Source organism: Lepidothrix coronata, unplaced genomic scaffold, assembly GCF_001604755.1.
Source record: "Lepidothrix coronata isolate B3197 unplaced genomic scaffold, Lepidothrix_coronata-1.0 Scaffold115, whole genome shotgun sequence".
In the NCBI taxonomy this organism is placed as follows: Eukaryota; Metazoa; Chordata; class Aves; order Passeriformes; family Pipridae; genus Lepidothrix; species Lepidothrix coronata.
The window spans coordinates 88,118-101,187 of NW_016690295.1; the positions used below are offsets into that span (position 1 = coordinate 88,118).

Genomic DNA, 13,070 nt, shown 5'->3' on the forward strand with positions numbered 1-13,070 from the left:
AAAAAAAAAAAAAAAAAAAAAAAAAAAAAAAAAAAAAAAAAAAAAAAAAAAAAAAACCAACCAAACAAAAAAAACCACCACCACAAGAAATTCTATGAGATGTTTTTGGTTGCTTTTTTTATTGCAAAACAGACAAAACCCCCAAACCCACAAAGAAGTACACCGAGTTCACCTTCGTGCAAATACATGGATTTCTGTATGAGAGGAACAGCAAAATATTTTCTGGAGTTGCCCTCTATTGTTTCTAGACACCTTTTTCTGCATTTTTGTAACTTATTGTAAAGTTTTTACCTGCAGGTTAATCTCTGCTTCATAGAAAGTTAAGCAGGAGCAGTAGTGCCTCTCTGAGTCTATGTCAGTCAGAACCACCACGAAGAACGTTGGCTGCTTCCTCTCTTTCGAAAGCTGCCATCCTCCAGGCTGGCAAAACTAAGGAAACAAGAAAAGAGACATATAGTTAAGCAGTAATACCAGTTGTTTTATGAAATGTGGAAAAGATTTTTAAACAATGTAACAGATCATTATCAAGAAGCTCATTTCATTTGAAGTGAACATATGCGAGGCTGCGAAATTTGAGGAAAATGAGGAAAATTCAGTAGGTCTTGGAGTTGGCCAGATATAAATCCAACCCTATAAACAGCAAGGGAGATATAATTAACTCCACAAAGTGAAGATGTGTTCCTTTGAATTCAGTATTCAGGATCATCTTTGCAGTGTTTAACAGGCAACAACAGGAAAAGATTGATACATTATGCAGCTTTTACTTGGTAACAGGTTTCAATTTGAAGTTACAATTCTTGTGACTTGGAATATCTCTACATTTCTAATTTTTCTCCTTACTTTGTTAATTTACCTAATCAAACATAAGATATTGCACTTACACCTGCTTGCAAAATTATTCAATAGTTGCTCTTACAAAAGAGTATTCATAGAGCAATGTTTTTCATCTATTTATTGATTACCTCTATAAACTTCATTGTGAACATTTGAAATTTTATAAGAAGTCATACTACAGCAGAGATACACGTTTTGCCACCACTGTGAAAAACACATTCAAGTTCTTGACTTCATAACTCTCAGGGACAAAGAAAATCTCTTGCTGCAGCTCTCCAGATACTTCATATGCACGTTTCCAAGTCCTTGTCCCAGTGAGCAGTGACTAAATCTGTGCAGAACTTAAAACACATGTCAAATAAGCCTAAGTCCTTTCAGTACTTGTTCCTTCAAGCTGACCAGGGCCATGGCAGTACAAGCCACCAGCACCAAAGGCAGCAATTCTGACCTCGAAAGAGAAGTGCACAAGCAGTATGAACAAAAGGAGAAATACAGTTCAACAGCAAAGTGGAAAGTGTATGTTTTTTCTTCTTGTTTTTAGATGACTAGAGTACAACACCACTTAATAACTTGTCCTCTATAATGGAAGAATGTGCTGAAGTTCAGAAATCAGCCTGCTGAACATTCTTGAGATGCCCTTTATGGAATATTGTATTCTCCCTTTCTTTTACTGAAGGCTAAATTCACATACACTAAGAATTCATAAGCACATTTTTAATAGCAAAATTATAAACCTAGAATTTACATGCAGCAAAGGTAATAGCCCCTGGACATATTAGGAATAATAAAAAAAAAATAAATAAAAAACCAAGACACCACACAAAAAATTTCTAAGATTGTTAAACAATGCAGATACCAAAGGAACAAAAGAGCTAGGTCAAAATTTCATCTTTCCAGAAATTGCTTCATTTCCCTAGACAGATGTTGAAAACTGAAAGAGCATGAAGAGTAAGTTGCAAACAAACATTTACTACAGATTCATCTTTAGAGCCTCTACAATAAAACCTGGGTAGTCTTAGGTGAACAGCAGTTAAAACTCTGCCTCTGATATACAGTTTCTTTTATGATCATGGGAAAATCTTCAAAACCAAAGTTTTCTTATGTTACATTCTTCAAATTCTAGATAGTCAGCTTAACACTTCTGAGTCTGTATCCTTGGGAGTGCTAAGCACTCCCTTCTGCATCTGAAAATAACTGCTCTGAACATCAAAAAGTACTCTGAGAAAAGAAATCCTAGTCATTCCAAGCTAAGCATCCAGCATTAGTCCATGATTTGATAATACTGGCCTAATCTCCCTTTGTTTTTCATCTCATGTCAGTTAAAAATAAGAAGATACTGCTATTAATCTTGCAGGACTGCTATAAAGATAATGTAATATGGTCAACATATACAGACACTATAACAAAAACATCACTAAAAACTTTGACAATAAAATCGTTAGAGTTCTGTATGTATTTCAGAGTTTAGGGGGGGTCTGTGTAGTAAATGAAGCCTGGAATCCACGGTTCAATAAGATAACCCCCAAAACTCTGAATTTGTTCAACAAGTATGAGGCAAAAAGCAAAGAATGCAGTAAGACTCTGTTAATAAATAAAACCTATGCCATTAGAACTAAATCATCCGTACAAGGTAGGTCAAATAAAGGCTGTTCAAGCAGTCCCAGCTTGAGCTTCTTAAGGAGTTTACAATCTTAACACTCTTTCAAATCTGCCAAGTCTACCAGCTTTGACAGGAGCTCCCTGCTGCTGCCACTGCCCTTCAGCTTTACAGGTAATGTCCCATCTCACTCCTGTAAATGGCAATCTATCAGATTTTTGGAGTGTCTGGAATTCCTGGACAAAGGGCCATTCTGCACGCATCAAACACTCTCAGAAGAGCTGATATATCCAAATAATCCACAGGCTATTCTGCACCCAAAGGACAAATGAGGGAGCTGGGTTATGCAGAGCTGGTTTCCACATGATACACTCAAAATCCACCAGTTTTGAACTTGGAGGTATTGGTAAGTTAATTTTGAATATACTTTTTGTATTTATTTTGAAATAAAATAAATTTTAAAATAATTATTTTTATTGTAATAATGCATTATTAGCAGGTTTCTGCACAAAATTTAGACCAACATCTGCTTGGTACACTGGGAAATGCAAAGGGAAACCAAACAGCTAAACTATCAGAAGACACACTGGACTTGGGCAGGCTGATGTCAACAGCAATCTCTCAATCTTTATGCATGTTTAAAACCTACTCACATCTCAGTGGGAATTCTTCCCAATTTCCAAGTGCTCTTGTGTATAACATATGCTTTATAGTTTTAAGTATTTTACTAGAAAACAACAATTAGTGATTGTTGAAAAAAACAGCTGAAGTAGAGTACATTCAATGGCTACACAGAGAATCTGTGTTTTCAAATAAACTGGAAGGAATTTATAAATACAGAGATTGAGGATAAAGACAACATGCTCCTCCAAGAGATTAAACAATGAGTGATTCTCAGTTTCCTTAAAATAAGGTAATAAATACTAGTGCAATATTTGAAATGCAAACAGCATTGAGAAGAACTTTCCAAATTAGTATAAATACAAGCTACTATCCAGTATGATTACCAGCACGCTCTGGCTACTAAGAACAGAAAAATGTTTACTTACCAAACCAGATGCTATACCAAAACAGACAAAATCACCACTGTGAATGTAATTCAAAGGTCATGTGCTTCTTCAGTAAACAAGAAAAAACCCAGAAAACGAACGTGCTCCCATATTGTTTCACTTATTTGCCAGAATTCTTGGAACCAGACTGTAACTTCTATCAAAGACCGTGAAAATTAGGATCAATCAGATTGTCCAATTCACTATTCATAGGAATAAGGCCCTAATGGTGGTGAGTGCTTCAGATCAACTCCACGTTACAACTGATTACCTTGTGAAATCTGGTGCAGATATCCAGAAATTGCACTGAAAAATATGCAACAGATATTTTACTCAAGGTGCTGAAATTACATTTTACATATTTTTTGAAACTGCAGGGGACCACTAAAGCAAAGAACTTTCTCTTAATTATTCCCACAAATGCTTTCAGACTAAACAAGAGACCAGACAGATTTAAAAATGAAGCAGTGTTTTGTAACAGTGTAGCTGGGTTTGTTACCTTTAAAAAATTTGTATGTCATCACCACAAGCCTTCTTTCTAAAGTCTAGACATGATTAATTGTTTAAAAGTGACATTTCTTTCTTCTAATTTTTATGAGCTAAAAACATCATCTTTGCTTGATTCATAGGTTTGTTCTTTCTCTCCAACCTAGAGCCATGGCTGTATTCCTACTGCTTGCTTTGTCCTTCTCTATTAAAAGAAATAATTTGCATAAAGCAGAATATCCCTTAGTTATACTGTATACAGATTTGGTGTCTAGAATCAAAAAATCCAGAAAATCCTGAATTGAAAGGGACAGGTCATGGACTAGATCATCCTGAGTGCCATCACACAGAGCGTGCTGGACAACCAGGGGATCAGGCCCAGTCAGCACGGGTTTAGAAAAGGCAGGGCCTGTTTGACCAACCTGATCTCCATCTATGACAAGATGACACCCTTAGTGGATGAGAGAAAGGCTGTGGCTGTTGTCTACCTAAAGTTCAGTAAAGCCATTGACACCATCTCCCCCAGCATTCTCCTGCAGAAGCTGGCTGCTCATGGTTTGAACAGGGGTACCCTTCACTGGTTAAAAACTGGATGGATGGCCAGGCCCAGAGTGGTGGTGGATGGAGTTACATCCGGCTGGTGACCAGGCATAAGTGGTGTTCCCCGGGGCTCAGTGTCAGGGACAGTTCTGTTTAACACCCTGATCAACAATCAGGAAGAGGGGATTGGGTGCACCCTCAGGAAGTTTGCAGGCGGGTGGGAGTGTTGATCTACCGGAGGGTAAGAATGCTCTGCTTGAGGGTAGGAGGGCTCTGCAGAGCGACCTGGACAGGCTGGATCGATGGGCTGAGGACAAACTGCATGAGAGCCAACAAAGCCAAGTGCCAGGTGCTGCACTTGGGTCACAACAACCCCCTGCAGTGCTACAGGCTGGGGGAGGAGTGGCTTGAGAGCTGTTCGGCACAAAGGGACATGGAGGTGCTGGTTGACAGCGGCTGAACATGATCCAGCACTGTGCTCAGGTGGCCAAGAAGGCCAGGGGCATCCTGGCTTGGATCAGGAATAGTGTGGCCAGCAGGACCAAGGAAGTGAAGTCCCTCTGTACTCAGCACTGGTGAGGCCACACCTCGAGTGCTGTGTCCAGTTCTGGGCCCCTCACTTCAAAAACGACATGGAGACAACAGAGCATGTCCAGAGAAGGGCTTGAACACCCACAAGCCTGAGGCCATGACCATTCCCCTGGGGCACCCAGTCTGCTGAAAAATTGAAGAAAATGTCAAAATAGTCACAATTTCTATTAAAGCACTGGAGGAATTGGGATGTAGGTAGAAGGCTTACTGGATACTGTGAATGTGAAGATTAAGTAGTATTACTATAATGAATAGTAATTATATAGTATTCAAGTCTCATTAAAGAAAAACTTTAGTTCTTTTTTATCCCTATCATGGCAGAACTATAATACATTCTGATCTGTTGATCAGAAATTACTCAGTTGCTGAATTGCAGGTTAGGTATTTATGTTCTCCTGGGCTTGCACCCCGAGCACAACCAAATCCACAACAAAAACTTGAACCAATATTCTAGTTGGGTCTGTGTAGCTACAGACTGCTCTCTCTGCACTTTATATTGTTCTCTGTGTCAACGATCCGGTCAGCTTTCCATCAGAAATTCACTACCTTCGATGGCACTACCAAAGTAGAAAGGGGAAAAAGCTTGTTCAGAAAGTTTAAGACATGATACATTCTTAGCAAGTCATTGGTTGAAAGCATTTTGTTTACACAGAACAGTAGACAAGGTCTGTGACACAGCATTACAGAATCCTGCACTAATATAGTTATATTTAAAATATATTCTCACACTATTTTTTTTCTTCAAAATACATTCGTGCATTTCTTTCTTGTCATATAAAAGCCAAAGCTATCTGGATGCACATAAAATAGAAAACATGAACTCCATTGACAAGACTTGAATTAGAAGATCCCAAAATGATCTTAGAATTTAAAACATCTGACAGAGTTATCTACCTTCCTTTCTAATTTAACTTTTTCACCAAACATCTGATTCTCCCTTGAACCATCCTGGGTGCAAAGACTAATTTTATTAAGCCTGCTTCCGTAGGCTTTCTTTTACTTTAACCATGCTTTGTTTCTAACATGTATCATCATCATCTTTTCTACAAGCCTCCCTAAAAATAAAGGGCCGTGTTCTGGACATTCTGTGAAGAAAGTTTGTTCCATCTGGACTTGCATGACCTAGCACCAGCTGCTGAGTATTTCACCATTTCTCCATTCACTTATGTATGGAATTTTGGCACAGGGAATTTTCTTTTTCAGATGCATACCTCTACCTAAAACAAAACAAAACAATTACAGTGCTCACTGGCATAATAAAAAAACAATGTTATGAAGCTGTAAATATGAAGAAACGCTCGGAGCTTTTGGATATCTCTGAATGTAAACAGAACACAAAATATACACTGATCTTTGTAACAGCTTCCTGCCTTTCAACATCTTGTATCTAAGAAACCTTGTATTTATCATCAGCCTAGTCTAAAATAAAACCAGTGTACTTAAAGTATACTCTAGATTATTTCCAGGTAAAAGCCCATTTCAAGTGTTGTAGAATATTCTGATGATCAACTGTAAACAATTAAACTCACTCATAAAGAAAAAAATAGCTTTTAATCTTAAAGCTATAAAAAAATAGAAAAGAAAGGCCTTTTTTTCTACCTTGGGATCAACTGAAATGCAGAGTTCTCCAAGATGAACCTTTACACACTCATCTTGTGGCACCTGTGAACCTGCCTGCACCCCTGAACTGTGAACCTGCTGCCAGGATCTCCCACAAATGTGCCTGGCAAACCAGCTGCCCACCTCTCCCACTCAGTCCAGAGGCTACCGGGGTGCTGAAGGCAGAAAAGAGGATAAGAAGCCAACATTAACATATTTCATTAATTTCACACTTTCTAACCTATGACACCAAAGACAGGGGAAAGCCAAAATGAGTGTGAATAGGCAGTGTTCATGTGAAAAAATCAAGGGACTGCTTTTCTCCCCTTGGCAAACTGAAAAAACACACTTAGGTGCCTGCATGGGCTGGTGTAATCGGATACTACCTGTCCTTAGCCTCTCACCCTGAAATTGGTTGCAGTACTTCGGGGAAATCACATGAGAAGCAGGAGGACGGTTGTTTGTGACTACAGGTGACATTACTGTCCAAGAATATTAGAGGTGAATTATCTCTCCCCTCCTTGCCTGGGACAGACTCTCCCCAGGCACTGTGGACATTTCCACCTCAGCAGTCAGCTCCTCATTCAAATGTTTAAAACCATGTGAAAACAGACACTAAGAAACACTTCCCCGCAGAGAAAAGATCCTCAACCTCATTCTTGAGCTTCCTAAGGCTGAAAGTTGCTGAAAGATCTCTCAGTGGCACTAATCCTGCACAAGTGACAGACGAGGTATTCTCTAACTGGAGCTACAGATTAAAGTGATCCTCAATAACCAGATGCTCAAGCTTGTCACAGACACCCTGCAGCAAAGTTCAACAAAACAAGGAAAGTTAAAATATTTGGGAATATCTCAACTAAAACCAGTTAATTCATCCTCCAGTCACCGAGACAGAGAAGTCTTTTACTGAAGCACTTGGTTAACTTCCCCCACGTACTAGTAAATATATAACATCTACGCATGCACATGAAAATAAAAATCAGTTTTGAGTGCATTGCTTTGTCTTTTTAAAACCTCATAACACTGTGTCGTTTTAAACACCTTTCCAAAATGAATTGCTATGAAGAAAATCCAAATTGTAAAAAGCATTTGTACAACAACTGTGTTCCTAGTTTATCTTCTAAAAAAATAGTTGCACTGGCTTTTAGGAAGTAAACTATACCCACTGGGAAAACAGTTTCTTCTTGTGTTTTCAGAACACTCAGTATTGCCATCCCAGTGCCTTATTTAAAACAACAACAACAAAATCTGTGAAATCATCCTCTGACCATTTCTGAACAAAACCAAACTAGACTATAGATATGGTGATTTATGAGTAAGTACTGCATGCTAATGCCTTTATTTTAGAAATAGTACAGGATTAATGGTTACATTAAATGGGGTTTTATTCAGGAAATGAACTTACTACACCTCTACTCTAATCAAGTTTATTTACACTATAAATTTAGTGGGCTTGTGCAAATAATTAAGTTTGGACTTTTTAATCTATTTAAACCATGGCCCCTCTTCTTGATTTCAGCCAAGAAAATCTTATGGAAATTTAAAAATGCTGACATCTTTGGACTCAGAATATTTTTTTACCACATCCACCCCCAACAAAACCCAACACCATGCTCTGGGCTACCCCAGGCAAGGAAAGCACTGTGGACAGTAACCAGGAATTCTCAGATGTACATCAGTATGTCAAACCAAGTATCAGTACATTAGGTGTCTGAAGCACATATTTTATGCCAGAGAATTTTATATATTTTTTTTTAAATCATTCACTTTAAACTTCATCAAAGATTTAAGAAGTCAAAAATTTAAACTCAGGTCTTGCAAATGAAATTCAGGAACACAGAGCTCCATCTTCAAAATTTCTTTTATGAAGCAATATTTACCAGTCAGCAATAATTGCTGCCAACAACATTGTTGTCAAAAGAATAATGAGAAGTCTGGAAACTAAGTATTCAACTATGTATGAAAGCAGAAAACACAATTTCAATGCAGCAATAAATTAAAGTGAGTCATGACTAGAAAATTATACTTCAGTCTGAAGAATACAGGTCTATAGTGAATGTACTGTGTTTGATTATGAGACAAAAAAGACAGTATGGTTGGAAAATTTCTGATATTTAGAATATTCCTGAGGCAACACTGAAGGACTATGAAAGAATACCACTACCAAAGAAACTGACTCTTTTTATTAAATACTTGTGTTTTAATTTGCAGCACTAAATAGATAAAGAGGCATCTTTGTCCCTCAACTTTTTCAACAACCACTGTTCAGGAGTGGTTTCCAAAATACATTGTGACATTGAGACAATGGTTAATTTGTTCTGGGGGTTTTTTTGCTTGCTTTTTTGGGGGGGGGGTTGGGATTTGTCCTATTTTTAATGACCACTGCCTATACCCTTGGAAAGATTGGTAGTCATCTGAGCTATAGGAGCCTAGAAAAACAGTTTCCATTTAGAAACATAAATGAGCATATTATACACAATTATTAGTCAAGCATGAAATATTAACCTTGCCTAATGCACTCTTTTTCCTCTCCTTGTCTCTCTCCTTCTTTCTTTCTTTTGCTCTTTTGGCAGTAGTAGCACTGTGTTGCAACAGCAGCCGTAAATTTTTTCAGTTTGTAGTGACTTCCCAACTCATTTACTAGATAACACTATAAACTAGCTTTCAAAATACATACAGCATGTACAAATACCATTATTGCATTTGTTGAAGGTCCAAAAAAAAAAAAGGACAGCAGAGTAATTAACATACATCACTCAACCATTACAACTGCCAAACAGTAAGCTACTCAGACAAACATAAATTTTGATTTATGTTAATGATTAATACTGCTCCAGAGAACTGCTCAATGTTATATAAAATACTACTGTAATACACAAAGTCCTCCTTATCTTATTTTTATAGCTTACACCTCTACAATCAGATATTGAACCACACCATTAATACGACGATGCTACAATTTGAAGATTCCTTCTGTTGCTCTCTAGTAATCGTAAAAAGAGCTCAGACAGCCTTGTGTTAGGATTTTTGTATTCATCATCTTACAACTCCTTAGAATGTATCTGCCAGAGACAGGTTTAAAGTCTCAACACTTAGAAAAAAGCACATGGGTGCTGGGGGTAGTGTGTGTAAGTATGTGGCAATGCAGAACATTGATCTGACCAGACAGAGGCCCAGCAACTAAAAGGCCTGTGACTGCTGCAGCAAAATAGACTTAAGAGCTTCAAAAGAGATGCCAACAGCCTCAAGATGACAAAATACAGAACAGGAAGTCTTGAAATAGGCAAATTAATTTGATGTCAGGATTTGCTCTTAAAATAGAGAGCAGAAATTGTACTGGAACATAAACTTATAGAGCAAACCACAAAAAGGGTAAGATATACCTAAAACTCCCTAAATAAAATGCACTTGGTCCAAAGTGATAATCAATTTCTTTTTGAAATATACTCCTTCACAACACAACTCTCAAGCTCACTTTGAGTTCCAAAAAGTGCCTGGTGCAGCAGAACACATGATAGGAACCCAGATCAATACAAGAGGCAGGCTGCAAGTTAGCAAATATATTACTGTGAAGGGATATATAGATCTGGCTCTCAGAGAGTTTGTTCCAAAGCTCACGTTTTATATAAAATCTCCATGCTTTTGGGTAGGTCATACTCAACCTGCACAAGATTCAACCAACCTCTGAATCTTACCTTGGCTGAAATCTCCCTTCCATGGACTGAAACAAATGGGTTTCCTGAGAACAGATCCAAGTCTTCTGGTCTAACCATCCTCTAGAAATAATGCCAGGGAAATGGTGGTGCCATCTACCCCTGTGAATTATCAGTATCTCTTTTCATTGTTTTGGATGCCACACATCAAGTTAAAATACATAATCTACCTTGCCCTGTCCTACTCCTTTATTTTCAAATCCAAATAATGTCATAATCCAGGGTGCCTCCAAGATCTGGAACACAGGCTACACCCCAAGCACCTTTCTGCCAATTTATCCCAGAGAGAGCATGTCCATCCCAACATCAGTGCTTGCATCCAGCTAGAGGAAATCAAGGAAAGGAGAAAGGGATGGCTGACATGGGAAAGGGGCTTTTGGAAGGCCTGGGGAAGTTTAAATGGGCTGGCAGTCTCCTAGCCCAGCATGAGCCCTCTAGCCATGTAAAAGCTGACTCCCTCAAAGGCAGCGAAGCCCTTCAGGGAGACCTTGACAAATTATAAGACGGGGCAATCACCAAACACATGAAGTTCAACAAGGGAAAGTACCAGATTCTGCACCTGGGATGTTCAAAGGAAGGCTGTGAAGATGGGGAAGGGCCTTGAGGGGAAACCGTGTGAGGAGCAGCTGAGGGCACTTGGTCTGTGCAGCCCAGAGAAGAGGAGACTGAGGGGAGACCTCACTGCAGTTACAACTTCCTCGTGAGGGGGAGAGGAGGGGCAGGCACTGATCTCTTCCCTCTGGTGACCAGTGACAGGACCAAGGGAATGGCCTGAAGTTGTCTCAGAAGAGGTTTAGGTTGGATATTAGGAAAAGGTTCTTCACCCAGAGAGTGGCTGGGTGCTGGAACAGGCTCCTCAGGGAAGTGGTCACAGCACCAAACCTGACAGAGTTCAAGAAGTGTTTGGATGATACTCTCAGGCCCATGATGTGACTCTTGGGGATGGTCCTGTGCAGGGCCAGGAACAGGACTTGATGATCCTTGTGGGTCCCTTCTAACTCAGCACAGTTTGTGATTCTGTGAAGTGGTGAAAGGTCTGAAAGGAGAGCATGTCCAGACCCACATCCTAAAACCTGCCACCTTGTCAAATGTGTAGTGGCAGCAACCACTCCCACCAGCACCACACTTCACATTGCCTGCTCAGCATTGCCCTCAGATCTCTCTGTCTCCTGCATCTCTGAACAACAGCAGTTCACTGCACCCAAAGCTTGATTCAGTCAGGAGAACTTAAATTAAAAATAAGCAAAGGAAATTATAGAAAGGACAGTGTATTTCTGGTCTGTTAATTTGGGGAATGTAACGGCACTTCTTATATGCTTTGTGTTATTGTTTCCCACTTACAGTCACAATCGTGTTCCCCTTTTGCAAGTGTGAGTTTCTACAAAGAAACAGAAAAGTATGTAAACACAGAAAAATTAATGTGACTAAAAATCTCACAAAGAAACATCTTATGTAAGTGAAAGAGAGACTGGGAGCTAAAATAAAAAACCACAAACAACTGGATTGTGACATGAATGTATCCCACTAATGCAGTTCTGTACATTGGCTGCTACTACACAATTCTATATTTCCACAGCATTAATTAAGAAAAATATGAAATGTATTTCCTGTCAGCACTCTCACCAAGAACAGAGTAAAATAAGTAACATGAAAAGACCGCTGAAAAGTTTGGTGCTTTCCACTGAGTTTCAGTTTCCTGTGCAGAAAACTGGGACCAACAATACGAGACATACTTGTCCTCTCTTCCCATAAAACTGGGGCTTGTATCATAACCAGTGGGCATTACTACTGGACTACATTACAGGATATCTTTAATGGGTGTGGTAAGTGAGTGTCTGGCAAAAGCTCCACTATAAACAAAAAGGCTTTGTGCCACTGCAGATGTTCTCATGCACTGCTGGCATGCCAGGAAACAGCCATTCTGATGAAGAGACTGTATTTCCTCCAGGTAGGTTTGCAGAATTTAGCAGATTCTGAATTAAGATCATAAGAGAGTCCAAAACTTGTCAAAATTACACTTCAGGGAGGTTTGTCATCGAGAAAGTTTGTACTTGCAAGTTCCTATCTAACCATGGTAGTTGCCTTTTCCTCCCTTTCGGCTTCTCTCCAGTGTACTCTGTGTTTGGACGACATCCTAAGCCTGAATTGTGCACAATCACCAGAAAACTTCAACTTGTATGTTTTCTGTTCTCCACCACATGATAATTAAAACAGAGCAAAACAGAGTATTAGAAGTTTTTATGGCTTCTGTCGTAAGATGTTACTGGAACAAAAAAAAAACAAAAACGTAGAAGACAAAACGTGAGAACCTCTGATAAAAGTCAACATTTTCCAACAAACTGGTTCAGGTAACTTGAATGTAAAGGAAAGGGCTGAGGAGCTCTTCACCAATAAACATAGTATTCCAAAAGTTTTCCAAAATAGGGAAATCCCAGAGGCCTAGAGACCACAAACATTACTCTTATGCTTTAAGAAGGTAAAAAAGAACATCTATAGGAAATTAATTACTAGTTCAGCACAACAGTAAATTCATGTAAATTAACAGGAGGTAATTTAAAGCTGTATCTAGAATGATGGCTGGTATTAAACCAAGGCATTAAAATAATTTTTTGGGGGTGGGGTAATAGCAATAAATGCAGCTGATAAATGCAGTCACAACCA

At 38.9% G+C, this 13,070-nt stretch overlaps 1 protein-coding gene across 1 annotated transcript in view; it reads right to left on the reverse strand.

The window, feature by feature from the left end:
- The window catches only part of LOC108502231 (myotubularin-related protein 13-like), a 165,640-nt gene that overhangs the window by 57,001 nt on the left and 95,569 nt on the right, over window positions 1–13,070 (reverse strand). The window contains exon 3 of the mRNA XM_017824963.1: window positions 292–429. Coding sequence (XP_017680452.1) covers window positions 292–429 — 138 coding nt within the window. The remainder of the gene's footprint in view (window positions 1–291; window positions 430–13,070) is intronic.